A 19,261-nucleotide genomic window follows, 5' to 3' on the forward strand; every position below is an offset into this window, starting at 1 on the left:
AAGACCACACCAGGTGTCATCTTGGTCTTCAGATTCGAACTCACTTGGGTGCCTGAGGGCAAGAAAACAGGCTTTGCATGATTTATGACTGCTGAAACCACACCAAGAAAGAGCTAACCACAGATATTTAAGACAAGCCCTGTATGAGAAGAAAAGGACCTTAAGAAAATGCCAGGTGGTGGCTCACGCCTATAATCCCAGCACTTCGGGAGGCTGAAGCGGGCAGAGACCAGACAGGCCAACATGGCGAAACCACGTCTCTACTAAAAATAGAAAAATTAGCTGGGCCTGGTGGCCGGCGCCTGTAATCCCAGCTACTCAAGAAGTTGAGGCAGGAGAATTGCTTGAACTCAGGAGGCAGGGGTTGCAATGAGCCACTGCACTCCAGCCTGGGCGACAAGAGTGAGACTCTGTCTCAAAAAAAAGAAAGAAAAGAAAAGAAAATGCTGAACAGAATGCAGTTATAATAAAATTATGAGGACCACAAATACCAGGGCTGACAAATGTAAAGATACTGCACGGGCTTGATCTGTGGTGATTTTAATAATCACTAGATGATTACTAAGCTACATATTTAAACAAAACTGGATGGTCAAAACATGGGTTCTTATGCAACGATTTTCCACATTTCTCAATATTATTAACAATTATATGGAGACCCCGTAAAATACGTAAGTTTGTGGACATGTAGCTCTCTATCTGGAAGATATACTGTAAAATTTTAAGAAGCTGATGAGTACGGAACTGGATTCAAGAGAAAGGGTATGACCTTATGGCCCGCAGTCAGGAGCTAAGAAAACATAGTAGCCCATTTCCCCTGGCGAGATAGGCATTTGCCAATCAGACTAGTACTGCCTGTTCCGGGGTTTGGGTGATCCCTGTCTCAACGGTACTAGAAATAGTAACACATCTTCCCCTCTCCCAAGGCTCCATCCCCCTTCTATCCACTATCAGTTATCAGTCTTCCTACCAAGCCCAGATTGGCTTTGGGCATTTCCAGGCCTTCAGTCATACCCTTTCCGCCAACACGCCCCCTCCCCAACACACACTCCCCAGTCTCAACCAAGAAGACCAAAGTTCCAAAGCTTAAGGAACAGGAAGTAGCGGGCGCTTGTAATAGTCAAATCAATATGTACTCAGCACTGCTCCCCTCCAAGAACGAGACAACGGGTAGAGGCCTTGCACTATCTCGCCTAGACGCCTTGTTACTAAGGACTCTGCAAATGTTACCCATCTCTTCAGGCATTCCCTGACCATCCAACCTAAGAAGTCCATCAACCTGTTTAGTTTTACTTAGACCTGTATTTGAATTTGCATTGTCCGTTTATTTATTATTTTTGAAACACAGTCTCACTCTGTCGCCGAGGATGAAGTGTAGTGGCGCGATCTAGGCTCACTGCAACCTCCGCCTCCCGGGTTCAAGCGATTCTCCCACCTCAGGCTCCCTAGTAGCTGGAATTACAGGCACGCGCCACTACGTTCGGCTAATTTTTGTATTTTTAGTAGAGACGGGGTTTCACCATGTTGGCCAGGCTGGTTTCGAACTCCCGACCTCCCAAAGTGTTGGGATTACAGGCGTGAGCCACAGCGCCCGGCCTGCCATTTATTTTTGTTTTCTCTTTGTCACACTAAAATATAAGCTCCATGGGAGCAGTGACTGTGGATCTGCGGCGCCCGGAAGAAACAGCGAGTGACGCCGATTGCCTTCTCCAAGAGTCCGCTGGATATTTCGGGGAGGGTCGCTCTGGCAGGAGCCGCTGGAGCTACCCTAGCAACGCCATCCAAATCAGCCTGAACGAAGAAGTGCGGATATTCGACCTGGCCCCTCGGTCCTGAAAAGCAAACGCGCCCAAACAGCAGCCAACAGAGCGACCCAGTTCTAGGTCGGTGCCGCCAAACTTTCTCAGGCCGGAAGCAGCATGGAGGCGTTGCCGGAAGTGGAGACTGAAAGCGGCGGAAGGGACGCTGGAATGTGGAGCGGTTGTGGGGCGGCAGTTACGGAACTCGGCGCGTATGTTGCCTGCCGTTCCTCCGATTCCCCATCTAGTAACTGGCACCTCAGCCCACGTATCTCCCTGAGTGGAATCTCGGGCCCCAGACCAGTCAATTGGGAGGTCCATCCTCCACTTCAGCGGCTTGGTCTGTGTTTGGGAAGTTGCCACGACAACAGTCACTTCCGGGAGGGGCCTCTGTGAATCTCCTTCCGTCGGTCAGGCCAGAATCAGCTGCCTTCTCAGGCTGTGTGGGTGGTTGCCCCGGCGGCAGCTACGTGTGGGCGTAGATTGCTGGGCCTCAGTGCACCCCAGCCTCCGCTACTCAGGTTCTGAGCTGGAACTGGCGGCTCTTTTGACTCTGTTTCACTGTTGCTGCTGGCAACATCCACTTCCGGGAGCGAGTGCCGTTTCCCTCGCTCACTGCGGGCTCGGGAGCGTGGGGTTCGGGCCCCCGAGCGGCTGTTAGTGCGTTGGCGCTGCTGGCGATCCGGCGACCCTTGGCCGGCCGGATCCGCGGGCCACGCAGCCCGGGGCTTCTCACCGCCTCAGTGCCTCGGCGGGACCGCCATGGTTCTGCTGCACGTGAAGCGGGGCGACGAGAGCCAGTTCCTGCTGCAGGCGCCTGGGAGCACCGAGGTGGAGGAGCTCACGGTGCAGGTGGCTCGGGTCTATAATGGGCGGCTAAAGGTGCAGCGCCTCTGCTCAGGTGCGGCTCGCGGGCAGGCCCAGCCGGGACAGATCGAGAGACAGGCCGTGGGATGGAGAAAGGGGCAGGGTGGGCCGAGGGGTCAGGTTTGTGAAGGTTATTGAAGACATTTGCAGCAGCCAGGGTTGAAACGGGTTAACCGGAGATGAATAAGGAACCGGAGAAGGTCCGGCCTGTCTGGCATCCCGGGCTGGGAGGTGGGGCCAGGTGCCTCTCGGAGCCGGGATGCTGCGAATCCTGGGGTGCTGCGAATAAGTGGAAATGGGCTGGGGAGGGAGGAGGGAACCGAAAGAACGGGCTGAACAGCCGACTTAGTGCAATTAATCACGTGTGAGGGGTGAGATGAGAACTGGATGGGCTTTTAAAAGCTGAATTTGCTATTTTTAGTCGCCCGATGTAAAGCAGCGAGCCACCTGGCTTTGGGGCGGCCCCTTACAGTTGAAGCCTTGGTGATCTTTCCCCGTCCTGGAAACGGCCTGTTGCTCGCTTGGCGGCGCCGTCTCCCTTCCCCGCGCAGGTTCCAGGTCACCGCTGTTCCGCAGAATCTCCCGGCGGTGGAAGGGCCCCCATCTGTGCTGTCCATTGGGCAGCCGCCGGCCACGTGGGGCAGAGCATTTGGAATGTGGCTAGTGTGGCCAGGCAACCAATTTTACATTTTCATTTTAATTAATTAAATATATATAGAGAGTGTGTGTGTGTGTGTGTGACAGGGTCTCTCTGTCGCCCAGGCTGGAGTGCAGTGGCGCGATCTCGGCTCACTGCAACCTTCGCCTCCGGGGTTCAAGGGATTCTCCTGCCTCAGCTTCCCAAATATCTGGAATTACAGGCGCGTGCCACCACCCCCAGCTAATATTTGTATCTTTAGTGGAGGCGGGGTTTCATCATGTTGGCCAAGCTGGTCTCGAACTCCTGACCTCAGGTGATCCTCCTGCCTCGGCCTCCCAAAAGTGCTGGGATCACAGGTGTGAGCCACCGCGCCCGACTAATTTTAATTAATTTAAATAAATTTAAATCGCCAAGTGAGTACCTGCCACATTAGACAGCATAGCTTTTGAACTTGACGGGATGATACTTTCTGATGTGGTGTAGGATATTACTGTTTATATAACTATCATTATGTATACATAGAAAATACAAACGTAACTATTTGCAATAAATAGTATATCCATTTATGTGATTTATTAAATTGCATGAATATGTGATTTATTATTAAATGTATTGATTAAATTGCATGAACATGTAATTTCTGCACCGTGGAGAAATTACTGAGGGTTACGGTTCTTTTCATGAAACTTATGTGTAGTGTATTAATTGAGCTTCCAACACAAACACAATATTAAATGTTATCTTTAAGTTAAAGCATTTGAGGAGAAAAGGAATTTGTCTTCTCTTTCTATAACATTATAAATTGGAAATGTGCTGAATGCTGAGAGTCACATTCGTGAACTTAAAAATTCATGTATTTATTCTGCACCAGTGCTCCGCCTTCAGAAGACAAGGATGGGGCCAGGTGTGATGGTCACACGGGTAATCCTGACACTTTGAGAGGCAGAGGCAGGTGGATCCCTTGAGCCTAGGAGTTCTAGACCAGCCTAGAACATAGTGAAACTCAGTCCCTACTAAAAATACAAAACTGAACTGGGCGTGGTGACACATGCCTGTTGTCCCAGCTACTTGGGAGGCTGAGGCATGAGAATCGCTTGGACCCGGGAGGCAATGCTGCAGTGAGCTGAGTTCGCTCCACTGCACTCCTGCCTGGGTGAGAGAGGGAGACCCTGTCTCAAAGAAAAGAAAGACAAGGACGAATAAGACCAGTACCGTGCCCCTGTGTCAAGGGTCCAGGCCAGGTCTGGCACATAGCAAGTGGCATATAAATGTTCATTCCATAAAACAGAGAGCCAGATGGGCAAGGCCCCTGACCCCTGGAAGCTAACATTCCAATGGGGTATGAGGTGGCATCATGATGACTGTGATAGATGTTATCTAACCTTCCCTTATTTTTAAGAAATAAGTAGCTTAGACTGTGGTGGAGAGGGAGACAGTAAACATCCCATTCAATGACACCATTTATTTGTAATACTGTATTATTTCAGGTCGGGTGACATCCTCACACAATGTTATGGGAACACTGAGATCCAAGTGCCTCCTTCACAGGAAGGAAGGAGAGAGAGAGAAAGGAAGGAAGGCAATTTTGCAAGGTTAAAATGCGGACTGGTTTTGGGGTGAATATATAAGGATTAGGAAAAACAGCCATGCATTTGAATAGTGAACATGATACTAGAAAACCAAGTCCCTTGTCCCATCTCTGCTACCTCTGAGGGGTGTAAGCTGCTTTAAATCCTCCCCACTGATTTGTATAAATTATTTATGAAGCATTGACATGAAGTTTTATAGAAGGTCTCAGACCAGGCGCGTTGGCTCATGCCTGTAATCCCAGCACTTTGGGAGGCCAAGGCGGGTGGATCACGGTCAGGAGTTCGAGACCAGCTTGGTCAACATGGCTAAACCGTGTCTCTATTAAAATACAAAAATTAGCTGGGCATGGTGGCAGACACCTGTAATCCCAACTACTCAGGAGGCTGAGGCAGGAGAATCGCTTGAACCTGGGAGCTGGAGGTTTCAGTGAGCCTGAGATCGTGCCACTGCACTCCAGCCGGGGTGACACAGTGAGATTCCGTCTCAAGAAAAAAGATATCAGCTGCAGCTGTGTCATCTGAGCAAGCCTGACATGATACAACCATAAATTAAGGAGGGTGGGGGGAATGTACAAGGTTAAATTAAATGAGATAGTCCATGTGAGTGCACTTGGAAAACTGTAAGACCCATGTGAATATATATTCAGGTGTTCAATGAATAGTAATTTTGCCCCTCCAGAGTTAGGAAGCACAACAGAGCACAGATGATTGGCCACTCAATCTACAGGCCGACTGCCTGGGACCTGGGGCGAGCTTCTGAGCTCTCTATGCTGTTGGCTGAGGGTGGATCAATGACTCTTTGTCAAGGGTCCAGGCCAGGCCTGGCACTTAGCAAGTGGCATATAAATGTTTGTTCCACAAAATAGTGAGCCAGTTGGGCAAGCCCCTGGCCCTTTGTAGCTTACGTTCCAATGGTATGAGGTGTTGTGATTGTGATACTGTCTTTTGCTTATTTTTAAGAAATGGAAGAATTAGCTGAACATGGCATATTTCTCCCTCCTAATATGCAAGGACTGACTGATGATCAGATTGAAGAATTGAAATTGAAGGATGAATGGGGTGAAAAATGTGTACCCAGTGGAGGTGCAGTATTTAAAAAGGATGATATTGGACGAAGGAATGGGCAAGGTAAGTGAGGATTTCTCTTCTATGTGCATGCTTATATAGGCATAAGTATGAAAACAGTTCCTTTTTTTTTTTTTTTTTGAGACGGAGTCTTGCTCTATTGCCCAGGCTGGAGTGCAGTGGCACAATCTCAGCTCACTGCCAACTCCATCTTCCAGGTTCAAGCAATTCTCCTGCCTCAGCCTCCTAAGTAGCTGGGACTACAGGCATGCGCCACCACGCCTGGCTAATTTTTGTATTTTTAGTAGAGACAGGGTTTTCCCATGTTGACCAGGCTGGTCTCGAACTCCTGACCTTAGGTGATCTGCCCACCTCAGCCTCCCAAAGTGCTGGGATTACAGGCATGAGCCAACGCGCCTGGTCTGAGACCTTCTATAAAACTTCATGTCAATGCTTCATAAATAATTTATACAAATCAGTGGGGAGGATTTAAAGCAGCTTACACCCCCTCAGAGGTAGCAGAGATGGGACAAGGGACTTGGTTTTCTAGTAAAGAAAGCAGTTCTTTATGTTCAAAAATTGACCTCATCATTTCTCTACAGACTTAGAAAATACTGTACTCTGTAGCTCCTGTAGTAAAACTCTAATCTAGGATGAATTGGGTAGATAAAGGAAGTTTTTGTTTTGCTCTTAATAAGTTGCAGCTTGCTTTTAAATATATTCGATGAACCAGATGAAATGACCCTTTCCCTTCTGTAGGTCAAAAATGGTTGAGTATTGGCAATTTCATGTGGTTCCACCTAATAATTGTTGGCAGATACTCACTGAAATGTATTCATAGTTGTGTTTTGTTACTGTTCACAGATGTTGGGGGATCTTTCGAGCTGGACTGTGTGAAAGAGGAAAGGGAAAGCATGTCAGCACATGGACTTCCCTGATCAAGGACATGCCTCTCTCTGGGGCAGAGCACTTCAGTACATGGCAAAACACTGAAGAAATTCTTCTCCTTTCAGTGTTGGGCCGATCATGTGGAATTGATGATAATCCTCTTTGATAGCTTATTCTTTTTAACCTGCATTAAAAGCTCCATTTAAAACACTGTAATTGATCAGCCCTAAAACACTGTTAGGAGTAAAAGAACAGTATTCCTGCAAGGCCTTACCAGTTCAAAAATACACTTTTTTTAAATATCAGGGATAGTAAGAATTCCTAGTATTATTTCCTTTGAATGTTAACCTGAAAAATGGTTGTCTTCCACATCTTTCTGACCTAAGAAGATGTGGTAAGATGAAGAAAAAAAACATGAGAACCACTTAACAGTTCATTATTCATCATTAAAACAATATGTAGTATGTTCTTAAATTAACCACTTTTTTTTTTGAGACAGAGTCTCTGTCGCCCAGGCTGGAGTGCAGTGGCGTGATCTTGGCTCACTGCAACCTCTGCCTCCCGGGTTCCAGTGATTCTCCTGTGTCAGCCTCCAGAGTAACTGGGATTATAGGTGCCTGCTACCACGCCTGGCTAACTTTTGTATTTTTTGTAGAGACAGGGTTTCTGCATGTTGCCCAGGCTGGTCTCGAACTCCTGATCTCAGGTGATCCACCTGCCTCGGCCTCCCAAAGTGCTAGGATTACAGGTGTCAGCCACCACCCCTGACCTAACCACTTCTATTCTAATACAATCTTATATTTCTAATATTTTCAATGTCTAATTAATACTGTTATTTATTAGGAATATATGGTTTCAACTTGCCCCATTTTCCCTAGGTTTGGGCATTTCATCTTCTTTTTTTTTTTTTTGCTTCTAAGCTTTCAAGTTATTGTTTTTTCCTGATCTAGGGGTCACCAAATTATGGGCTACAGGCCAAATTCAGGCAGTTGCCTATTGTAAATAAAATTGTATGGAGATGCAGCCACCCCATTTATTTTTTTTATTTATTATATATATTTTTTTATTATTATTTTTTGAGACGGAGTCTCACTCTGTCTCTCAGGCTGGAGTGCAGTGGCGCAATCTCTGCTCACTGCAAGCTCTGTCGTATTGTCTGCTCTTGTGCTACATGGCAGAGCTGAGTAATCCCACCCAACAAGACTGTATAGCCTGCAAAGCCTCAAATATTTACTCTCTGGCCCTTTCCAGAAAAAGTTTGCCGGCCCTGTTTCCCCAACAACATGGATTTCTGTTTTTTGTAGCCTTTGCCACTGCATAAAGCACACTCCAGGTGTCTGTGTGGGGAAGAGATCTTCACCTAACTTCCGGCAGCCAGGCTTCTTGCCTCTCTTCCCTACAGTCCACACTCGCATCTTCACCTAACTTCCGGCAGCCAGGCTTCTTGTACAGTCCACACTCGCATCTTCACCTAACTTCCGGCAGCCAGGTTTCTTGCCTCTCTTCCCTACAGTCCACACTTGCATCTTCACCTAACTTCCGGCAGCCAGGTTTCTTGCCTCTCTTCCCTACAGTCCACACTCGCACTCTGTCTCAGTCCACTTACCCCGACTCAGACAGAAGGGATTGAGATACTTCACTCGCACTCTGTCTCAGTCCACTTACCCCCTGGCTCAGACAGAAGGGATTGAGATACTTCAGAAGACTTTTAAAGAGGCTTTGTATTTGACAGCTCTCTCTCCCTCTCTCCTTTTTTTTTTTTTATAGCTCCAAATGAGAAAATGAAGCAAGTGTTAAAGAAGACTATAGAGGAAGCCAAAGCAATAATATCTAAGGTTGGCTCTTTTAAATGATGCTCTAAAACTTGTCTTTTTTTGGGGGGGTGAAGGGGAGATGGAATTTCGCTTTTGTTTCCCAGGCTGGAGTGTAATCGTGCGATCTCGGCTCACCGCAACCTCCACCTCCCGGATTCAAGCAATTCTCCTGCCTCAGCCTCCCGAGTAGCTGGGGTCACAGGCATGTGCCACCACGCCCAGCTAATTTTGTATTTTCAGTAGAGACAGGGTTTCTCCATGTTGGTCAGTCTGGTCTCGAACTCCTGACCTCAGGTGAGCTGCCCGCCTCAGCCTCCCAAAGTGTTGGAATTACGGGGGTGAGCCACCACACCTGGCCTAAAACTTGTCTTTTGAGAAAAAACTCCAACTCTGGCTTCCGAGTTGCCTCTCAGCCAGCCTTCTCTTTCAGCCTTCTGGAGGCAAGGGAAACAAGCATATTTGGGGTAGGCCAGCTTTTCCTTTCATAATCCTGACAGTTGCCCAGAGTCCTCCCCGTTCCTACAGGCAGACACAAATTTTGTTGGCTTGTGTAAATGTAGGTTCACGTATAATACAAATATGTATAATACAAATGTTGATTTCGTTTCTTTTACCTTTTTGAAGAACTTAACAAAGCTAAGTAGGGGAGATTTGAATATTGTGGCCATAGAGTAGTTCTCCAGACACTTGATTGACTTAATATGTATTTGATATAAATCGGTTGTTTGTAATTGTCTTTAGCATTTATACAAAGGCTATTTTATAGAGGGAGGAGCATAAATTTATACCATTGATACACAGATAATGTGTATCTGGAGGAAAAGAATTTAAGGCTATTGAAAGAAGTGGTGTCTGTATGTGTTGCTTGTATTTGTGTGTTGGTAATATCAGTTGCTACCACCCTCAACTGCAAGTTTCTGGATTGATAACCACTTTTTCTTCTGCTTCTCCTGATTTGCTCAGCAGAACTGTTATTTTTAAACCAATATTTCTCAAACTCATCAAGCTTTTGACTAATCTTTGAAGAGCCTCAGCAAAGGCTGCCCTGAAGCTCTGTGCCTGTTAATATAGTAACGGCTTTAAGAAGCTCTACAGGAGAGGCCTTGGTTGAGTCCAGTGTTTGCGTGATGATGGCATCTAGGCATGTGAGCACATCTCAGGCCATGGCAGGAAAACGGTGGTCTGGCCGTTGTTCTGCACCCTTCTCCCCACGCTTTGCTGTGGAACTCCTCTTTCAGTCGCCTCACTTCTCCCCTTTGCCTGTGTACTTCTGAAAGTACTTTTTATCCTTGGCCTTCTTCCTCCGTTGGCATCTTATCTACTCTGCCAAATGCAAATTCCACCCTCTGCAGATAACTCTGAAGCTTCTGTCCTTTCCCCCTGACATCTTGCTTCACTTGCAACCTGAATTTCCAGCTGGTTGCGAGACCGTGCTATCTGAACACCCGGTCAGCACTCTGAGGTCCAGTTTTCTAGAAATGAGCTCTTTGCTTCCTCCTCTCCCTCTGTGTTCTGTCCCTGAGAATCAGCACCTCCTATGAGCTTCTCTGTCTCCAGTAACAGAACCTCAGTGTCTTGGTTTTATAGGCCAAATCCTCAGTGTCATCTTCAGCACTTCTCCCTTCTGTCACCTCTAGGTTTGAAGTGGGGTCCTGTACCGTCTGGTCCCATGATGCCTCTTAAATCCTCCTCTTCCTTTCACTTCCACAGCTCTGGCTTTCTTGAAGGCTCTCCCGTAGGCTTTTGCATTCTGATGCCCACCGGGGGTCCTGCCGGTCAGTTCCATTTCATTCTGACACTAACTACTCAGAGACAGCACAGACCCCACTGGTCAAAGGCAGATCCTTCAATTCTGACACTAATGCCTGGAGTTAGCATCAGACCCCACAGGTCAAAGGGCAAGATCAGCAACAAGACTCCTCTTATTTCAGACACCAGCTGCACGTGAGGTCCCCAGGCCACCCATACGTGTGTCCAGCTTGACTACAAATTTGGAGGTTCCCACTATGCCCCCATTGATACGCGTCACCCGGCACATCAGTGTCTGCACCAATCAGGAAGCTCCACTGAGCCATGGTGGCCGGGATTTTTGTGGAGTTTCTGCTCAGTAGGCATGATTGCTTAAACCACTGGCCACGTGTTTGATCCCAACCTCTAGCCCCCGGAGGTGGAGGAAGGGGGTGAGGCTGAAAGCTCCAACCCTCTAATCATGTCCTTGGTCTCCCTGGCATGGCCAGCCCCTTCCTTGAAACCAAGCGCTGATTGCAGGTTACTGTGTTAGCACAAGCTCAGGTGTGGTGAGAAGGGGCTTGTTGTAAATAACAAGACACTCCTGTCCCTCAGGAAATTCCACGAGTTTTGGAGCTCTGTGCCTGGAACTGAGTAGCAAAGACCAGATGTATTTGTGATTTCATCACACCTTCCTCTGTGATCTTCAGTGCCTGCTACCTGGTCTCCCTCCGACTAGGTCTGCTCTTTTTTTTGAGGCAGAGTCTTATTCTGTTGCCCAAGCTGGAGTGCAGTGGCACAGTTTCAGCCTACTCCAACCTCTGCCTCCCAGGTTCAAGCGATTCCCCTGCCTCAGCTTCCTGAGTAGCTCGAACTACAGGCACCTGCCACCACGCCCAGCTCATTTTTGTGTTTTTAATAGAGACAGGGTTTTGCCATGTTGGCCAGGCTGGTCTTGAACTGCTGACCTCAGGTGATTCGCCCACCTTGGCCTCCCGAAGTGCTAGGATTATGTAAGGTGTGAACCACCACACCTGGCCAACTGGGTCTGTTCTATACCAGTTACAAGATAAATCTCCCAACATTACCACTCCTTCCCAGAAAAGGCAGTCGCTTCCCGTGGTCTAACAGAGGAAACGTGAATCTTCAGCCTGGCTTTTGTGGCCGTTCGAAAACAAACTCCAGCTGATCCAACTAGAGCTGGCCTCACCTTTTCCTCTCCTTCCTGCCCCGTGCCGGGGAGGCTGACCCCTGCTTCTCTTTGTTTCAGCTTGTCCTGAATGAAGCACCTGCTGCCATCTCTACCTTTTCAGCCCGTCTGCGTTTCAAGGCCCACCTGTGGTGCCTGCTCCCCCTGCCGTATCTCCCGATCCTTGCCCCCATCTGTGCTGCCAGCACCGGGCTGTTTCTCGTTGGAGCATGCTTCGCACTTCACTGTACTCCGTGCTCAGTGCTGCCCACTGTCTGCTTTATAATACAGGCCGCGGTGTGCTTGGCTCAGCCCCTGAAATAGGTGGTAGTCACTCTGGGAGCAAGAAGAGTTTGATTTCTTTTTGTTGCTCTGGCAGTATCTGGCAAGGGTCTTGTATAAGATCTTGATCGAATGTACTGAATTGGTTAGCCACACTGTAGATAACGATGCCTTTCTGCTTGCAGAAACAAGTGGAAGCCGGTGTCTGTGTTACAATGGAGATGGTGAAAGATGCCTTGGATCAGCTTCGAGGCGCGGTGATGATTGTTTACCCCATGGGGTTGCCACCGTATGATCCCATCCGCATGGAGTTTGAAAATAAGGAAGATTTGTCGGGAACGCAGGTATGTAGTTCTTGGGTGGGCACTCTGGAGGGTGAGTTCACGGCCCCCCAAAGCCCTTCAGATTTGATGCCCCTCTTCTGGATGTAGTGTTTTGCTCCCTACACAGCTTTCAGGTTTGCTGTGCCCTGCATCAGAGCAGAGTTCCGAATTCAGGAACGGCCCCTGAGAGTGGGTACCCACGGGTGAGGGGTTTGACCCCACACACAGGAGGCAGTGGATGCAGTTTGTGAGGCCACCCGTCAGGAGTGACTGAAAACATTTCCACTGTCTTTGGCCGCTAGGAAGCCAGCTACCTAATTTCTTCCTATTTCTACCCGAATGCATCCATCCCTTTGCATGGAAATTTGTGTTTCTAGTCTTACCTGTTGCTTCATGTTATTTTCTGACCCTCATGTTCCATTTTCCTTGGGTTTTCTCCCTTCCTATCCTATTGGACAATATTCTTTGTCTAAGCCATCTTAAGTACATGGAATATGCAGAAGTAAACAGGCAGCCCCATTATACCTCGATTTAAACACCCAGCACGATGCCAGTGCCCTTCCCTAGCAGTGGCCTACAGATCTGTCTAAGATGAACTATATGGATCAAGGTGCAAACGAGATAGGACCTCCCTGTTGTCCAGAGGAGGAAGTTAACTGAGTCAGGGCATGAGTGGAAACTTAACAGGGAAGGTACTAAAGTCAGCAAGGACTTAGAGTGAGGTGGGGGAGTCAGGCCTCCCATGGTGAGCACGGGGAGAAATCTGTTCTCTGCCCTCTGCTGGGAGGGGCTCAGCTGGGCTCTGCCCCCGGGTGGGAACCCACAGTCAAGCCAGTTCTTATGATTGGCCCCAGGCAGGGCTCAACGTCATTAAAGAATCAGAGGCGCAGCTGTGGTGGGCGGCCAAGGAGCTGAGAAGAACAAAGAAGCTTTCAGACTACGTGGGGAAAAATGAAAAAACCAAAATTATCGCCAAGATTCAGCAAGTAAGTACTTTTTGCTTTAACATGTCAGTATTTTTTATTTCCCTTCAAACTGATAAAAATGTACAGTGAATCTGAAAGATTTAAACTACTGGTACAAATATTTTAATCCTATTGGCTTGGGTTTAAACTAAAAATATCCTCTTCCTGCACACCAACAAAAACTGGAAGAAAATATGGATTGTTTAGTGATACCTAGAGTTTGTTTTAATATGTGGGGGAGAGGAAATACACTATGTTAATTTCAACCTTAAAAATAGGGCTGCAAGTAAACAAGTATTTTCCTTGAAATGTAAAATTTCGCCCGACACTGATTTCAGGCTTTTGCAAACTGCTGATGCCATGTACAGGAGGAGGGAAGTTTCGAGACCTTTGAAGGACATCGTGTAGCGCTGTAACCTGAGGGGCCGCCTTGGTTTTGTGGGTGCTCCTACGTCACTAGGCTGTGATTTTGGGGAAATGGGGCCCTCCACCATACGTAGATCCAGAGTCTGTGGCTCTGAGCCTCCTCCCTTTCCCACTGGACCTGCCTACAGTGTCTGCCTTGGGAATGGCCAAGACAGAGATGGTGTCGTGCAGCCTCTGGTCTCCACACAGTGAGAGTCCAGGGCTCAAGTCTGCTCAAGACCAAGGCTTCCCTTGATGCTTCACTTCGGGTGATCAGACGTGGGGGACCTGTTTATCTTTAGTAGTTGGCAAAGGCAATTGTAAAACATTTGTTGTAACTTCAGGATTGTCACTCTAAGAACCTTAATTCACAATTTGCTCTGCTATCCTCTTTGCAGAGGGGACAGGGAGCTCCAGCCCGAGAGCCTATTATTAGCAGCGAGGAGCAGAAGCAGCTGATGCTGTTCTATCACAGAAGGCAAGAGGAGCTCAAGGTAGCGGGGAACAGATGGGCTTTCTGCAGTGCTGGCGCCCAGCATAGCCTGCGTGCCTTACCTGGGGCTGGTGGGGAGTGGTGAGCTCTGCGGGATGCCGGGGAGGGCTCTTTCTAGACCTTCTCTCTCTGCAGGGCTGTCGGGGTCCTGCCAGGTGTCTCCTGGGGCTAAACATGGAAGGGTCCTGCTCCTAGTGGGCAGGGAGAGGTCAGTCATGGACTCTTTCTTCCGTCTCTTTATGTGCAAAACACCTTCCTGAAATGCCTGCCTGAGTAAAACATATTTATTTCCAGAGATTGGAAGAAAATGATGACGATGCCTGTTTAAACTCACCATGGGCGGATAACACTGCTTTGAAAAGACATTTTCATGGAGTAAAAGACATAAAGTGGAGACCAAGATGAAGTTCACCAGCTGATGACGCTTCCAAAGAGATTAGCTCACCTTTCTCCTAGGCGATTATAATTTTTAAAAGGCCACTTACCACCCTCTGTAAAAGATGTTAACATTTCTAGTTTTCTTAGTTTTCTTTTAGTGTGAATTTTAAAAATAGCAGTTCTTCAAGGTTTTAGAACTTAATAAATACATAATCATAAGAAAATGTGTAAATCGTTTCTGTTTCAGGACTATTTAGTATGTCACGGTTTTCTTTGATAAAATACTAAACTTTTTTTTCTTCCTTCCTGATTGTTTTATATTCTCATGACACCTGGTTTATTGGAGGAAAGCTGATGACAGGCAGTGACCACTAGAGGCCGCCAGGCCCTCAGCGTGCTTTTTCTCCTGGCTCCCTCTGTAGATCTGTTGGAAGCCAAACTCCCGGCCTTGCTGGAGAGACTTCTGTGACCCTGCTGCGGGATCTAACTGTAGCCAGGCGTCGCCCGGCCTTGAAGGTGAAGTTTACCTCCTGGCTGATGCCTCTCTAGCCTTGTATTCTGGGAGCGAAAGCTACAACCGTGATGGAAGTTGAGTAGCAAACTCATCTGACCCTGAAACTTAAATTCTCCTGGAGTTTCTCAGCTTCTCAAGTCTCCTTCATCAGAAGGTCACCGTCATCCTAAGTATCTAGGACACCATTGAGTTTAAAGACTCCAACTCATCATCACTGTAAGCCATCCGAGGAGCCTGCAAACCCTGGCACTTTAGCATCTGAAAGGCAGCTGCCAGACCACCTGTGGCAACCAGAAATGGCCCAGACATTTCCTCATGCTTGACTTTTGGTGCCTAGGGTCCTCTTCTCCTGGTTACAGGGAACTTGGTGTGCTCGCACTGAGGGAAAGCGAAGGATGCGTGGCGTCTTCCTGCCTTGGCCTTCCTGCCTTGGTGCCTGTGCTCCCCACCATCCTGCAAAGAGGAACCCTGGGAGCTAGTGGAGGTGGCAGGGGTTTGGTTCCTGCCTGCTGCCAGGCGGCCTTGCCCAGGGGATGGGTCCCAGACCTGAGAGCAAAGCTCTGTTCTCTAAAGTGCATTGTAGTTGACTGCATCTTGTGCCTTACTCTTTTGGTTGATTTTCAAATTTTGTAAAAGCAAATTTGCATCTATTTTCTCTTTTACTTGGTTATAGTTTTAAATGTCTCTATGAAAGGGTTTTGACCTTGGATGATGTAGTATATGCAATAAGATGCTGTGATTTTATTTCAGGACCATTCTGTCTTTGTATAGTTCGTGTGTGTTAAATCCATGCTCAGACTTGTAAGAAAAAGTTAACCAAGCCATGTAATCATAGTAGCTCTTTTCAGGGAACTACTACTTCAGTGTTATTAGAAAGTCTTGTTGAACCTGCAGTATGAACACTCTATTGGCCATCATAGTTATCCCATTGCTTCATGTAATCAGCAGAACTTACTAACCAAAAAGTCACTCACCCACCCATGACACTACACTCCTTAAATACCCAAGTGAGAACTCTCTGAGCTTGGTGTGTTTGAGTACAGCAGATCTTAGTAAGTATGTGAGTAGTTTATTTGCAAACCATCTGTGATGGGGTGGGGGGGGGTGTCGCAGGTGGTCCCTGGTGCCCACTCTGTCACTGTGCTGTGTGTGTTCCCTTTGCTGACTCATCCAAGGTCACAGATAGCTAGTGATGGTAGGACCATGGGGTCACATCCGGGAACTTTCCCGGGATTTCCCAAGAAATCAATTTATCAACAAAAGGAATCTTGCCAGTGTTAGACCACTGATCAGCTTAAGTCTGTGGTCTCTGGTGTTATTTTCGTCTTTTTTTAATCCACTCCCTCTTGGGTCTATATCAAAAGGAAACCACGTGTCTGTTGTATGCACAGTGCCCATCTGAGTCTGCAGTTTTATCCTTTGACATAACTTGTCTTCTTATGTGATTCTTTCATGGAGACCAGGAATGCTAGTAATAAAATTTGACACCACCTAAAGCCCTTTCGACCATCAAACTGACAGCATCAGGCAGTATTTCTGTCACAAGTTACCTTGTTCCTTGGCAACTGCTCTGCAAAGAATGTGCCATCAAGCTTGAAATGAACTGCCACATGCTTGGAACACAGTAGCCTTGAGGGGGTCTGAGCTCGCTAAATTTCCTTCCAAAGCCTCAGCAACCACCCCCCTGGAGAAGTGACGAGAGAGCCGCTTGCCCCCACCTCTCGCTGATCCTTGCAAGATCGGAGTTGCCGCTCTAGATTTCTGAAAACCCACTGGCCCTAGACAGGGTTCAAGGAGAGAGGTGGCTGGTTTCCAGGAGAAGTAACGCTAGACATAATAGTAATGGCAGCTGGCATTTATGCAGGCTTTACTATTTTCCACACGGTTGTACTAAGCACTTGACCTACATATTTTGTTCGTTTATACCACAAAACAGCCAAATTAGAAACTATTGTCATCTCACGAGTTAGGAAACCAAAGTCCAGAGGGGTTAAATTGCCCAAGGTGAGGCGCCTATAATCCCAGCACTTTGGGAGGCCAAGCGAGTGGATAACCTGAGGCCAGGAGTTTGAGACCAGCCTGGCCAACATGGTGCATGGCCTCTACTGAAAATACAAAAATTAGCCATGCATGGTGGCACGTGCCTATAATCTCAGCTACTGGGAAGGCTGAAGCAGGAGAATTGCTTGAACCCAGGAGGCAGAGGTTGTGGTGAGCTGAGATCATGCCACTGCTCTCCTGGGTGACACAGGAAGACTCCATCTCAAAAAAAAAAAAAAGAGACACCAGGGATCTATGTACACAGAGGAAAGGGACAGGAAGAAGGCCGTCATCTGCAAGACAAGTATTGGGGCCTCAGGAAAAACCAGCCCTGCCAATACTGTGGTATTAGACCTCCGGCCTCCAGAACTGTAAGAAAATCAATGTCTGTTGTTTAAGCCACCCAGTCCATGGTATTTCGTTATGGCAGCTCTTACAAACTAAGACACAAACTTAAATGGGTATTCTATAGGGACAGATATATATACAAGGAAGATAGACATTCTTTTATCAAAGTGGACTTCACTTTTTAAAATATACTAACGTTGTGTACTAACATTGTAAAATATAATTTTAAATATTTTTTTGCAAAGCGGAAAGCATAGTTCCAGTATCATCTACGTAACCTGTTTCTGATTCTTGCCTGACTCCCACAGCCCGCATTAAGGTTAAGCGCCCACTGCCTCCTTAGTTCCCAGGTTTCCGAACACACCTTCTTCTTCATCCCCCGTTGAGCTGGTTGTAATCACGGTTTACAAGTCTGTCTCCCTGGATGGACCGTAAGACCTTGGGGGCCAGGGCACTGTTGTTAGATTTTTAATTATTTTATTTATTTACTTTTTGAGGCAGGGTCTCACTCTGTCACCCAGGCTGGAGTGTAGTGGCATGATCTTGGCTCACTGCAACCTCCACCTCCCAGGTTCAAGCGATTCTCCTGCCTCAGCTTCCTGAGTAGCTGGGACTGCAGGCGCGCACCACTGTGCCCAACTAATTTTAGTATTTTTAGTGGAGACAAGGTTTCACCGTGTTGGCCAGGCTGGTCTCAAACTCCTGATCTCAGGTGATCTGCCTGCCTCAGCCTCCCAAAGTGCTTGGATTACAGGCATGAGCCACTGCACCTGGCCTAGATTCTCAAATCACATTTGCACAGATCTTTTTTTCATAGTAAGGAGTAGTTATGGGTTCCAGGGACTAGGACCAGGTATCTTTGGGTGGTCACCACTCAGCCCTATTATACCTATAGCAACATCATCATAGCAAGAGATTGGAAACATCCCACACGGCCATCAGAGGGGCCCGCATGAATATGATACATCCACACAGTGGAGCACTCTGCGGCCCTTAAGAGGAACAAGGCCATCGTATGTATACTAACTGGGGAGAAAAAATGCAAAGCACAAAATTGTGTTTATACATTCCACCATTTTATTTATTTATGTATTTATAAAATTTATTTTATTTTTTTGAGACGGTCTCGCTCTGGAGTGTAGTGTTTCGATCTCCGCTCACTGCTATCTCCGCCTCCCTGATTTTAAAAGATGAGTGAAAGATGTGCCATGGTTTCCTCTACAGAATGTTCAGACCAGAGAGCCCTGGAAGACCATGCCTGAAATGCGGCTAAGGCACCACGAGGCTGAACAGACAACGGGGGCCTTATCAGAGAGAAGAGAAGGGCCGTATAGTCCAAACGCCCAGGAGGCTCCGACCTGACCTGTGGCTGCACGTGTGTGCTGCAGGGCGAGAATCTGGGGAAGACTCAGTGAAGAAAATGTCCTGGGCAGGCCGGGAAGAGCAACACACAGAGAACCACAGCAGAGAGAGGGATGGGGGGACCCTGCCCTGGGAGCCGCTCCGGCTGAGGCTCAGGAGGGGAGCTGCAAAGCCTGAAACACATCGATGATGGCTGGTGATGAAAACAGGTGGACCCTACTTTGATGGCAAGATGGACAGATCTGAGCTCACACATCCTCGGGATAAAAAATACAGCTCTGTGGAAATGGACATGAGACACTGGGCATGAGCCCTCATTCCCCAACTTGTAGAGATGACTGACAAAGGCTTCCAGAAACTCGAGGACATCACAGCTTCCAGCTGGGTCAAACTTCTCAGGGTGCTCTGAGGACTGGGCAGAGAGACCCCCGGGTGTCCCAGCGATGGCAGAGTCTCTAGAGGGTGGAGACACCATGAAGTTGGGGATGGAACCTGCCTGCCCCACGGAGAGGGGAGGGACGGCCGTCCAGGTCTCAACCTGCAAACAAAACCCATGTGGCACCTGAGAGGAG

At 47.7% G+C, this 19,261-nt stretch overlaps 1 protein-coding gene across 1 annotated transcript; it reads left to right on the top strand.

The window, feature by feature from the left end:
- The first annotated feature begins 1,970 nt into the window (after positions 1-1,970).
- On the top strand, positions 1,971-14,649 carry LOC105545964 (chromosome unknown open reading frame, human C21orf59). The gene is given in 9 exon segments (XM_011989038.1): positions 1,971-2,079; positions 2,082-2,344; positions 2,346-2,700; positions 5,856-6,023; positions 8,616-8,683; positions 12,047-12,205; positions 13,039-13,170; positions 13,953-14,048; positions 14,342-14,649. Coding segments are annotated over 9 exon segments (1,461 nt in total). The 3' UTR covers positions 14,453-14,649.
- Positions 14,650-19,261: the final 4,612 nt, after the last annotated feature.

The sequence above is a fragment of the Mandrillus leucophaeus genome, unplaced genomic scaffold, assembly GCF_000951045.1.
Source record: "Mandrillus leucophaeus isolate KB7577 unplaced genomic scaffold, Mleu.le_1.0 Scaffold345, whole genome shotgun sequence".
Lineage (NCBI taxonomy): Eukaryota > Metazoa > Chordata > Mammalia > Primates > Cercopithecidae > Mandrillus > Mandrillus leucophaeus.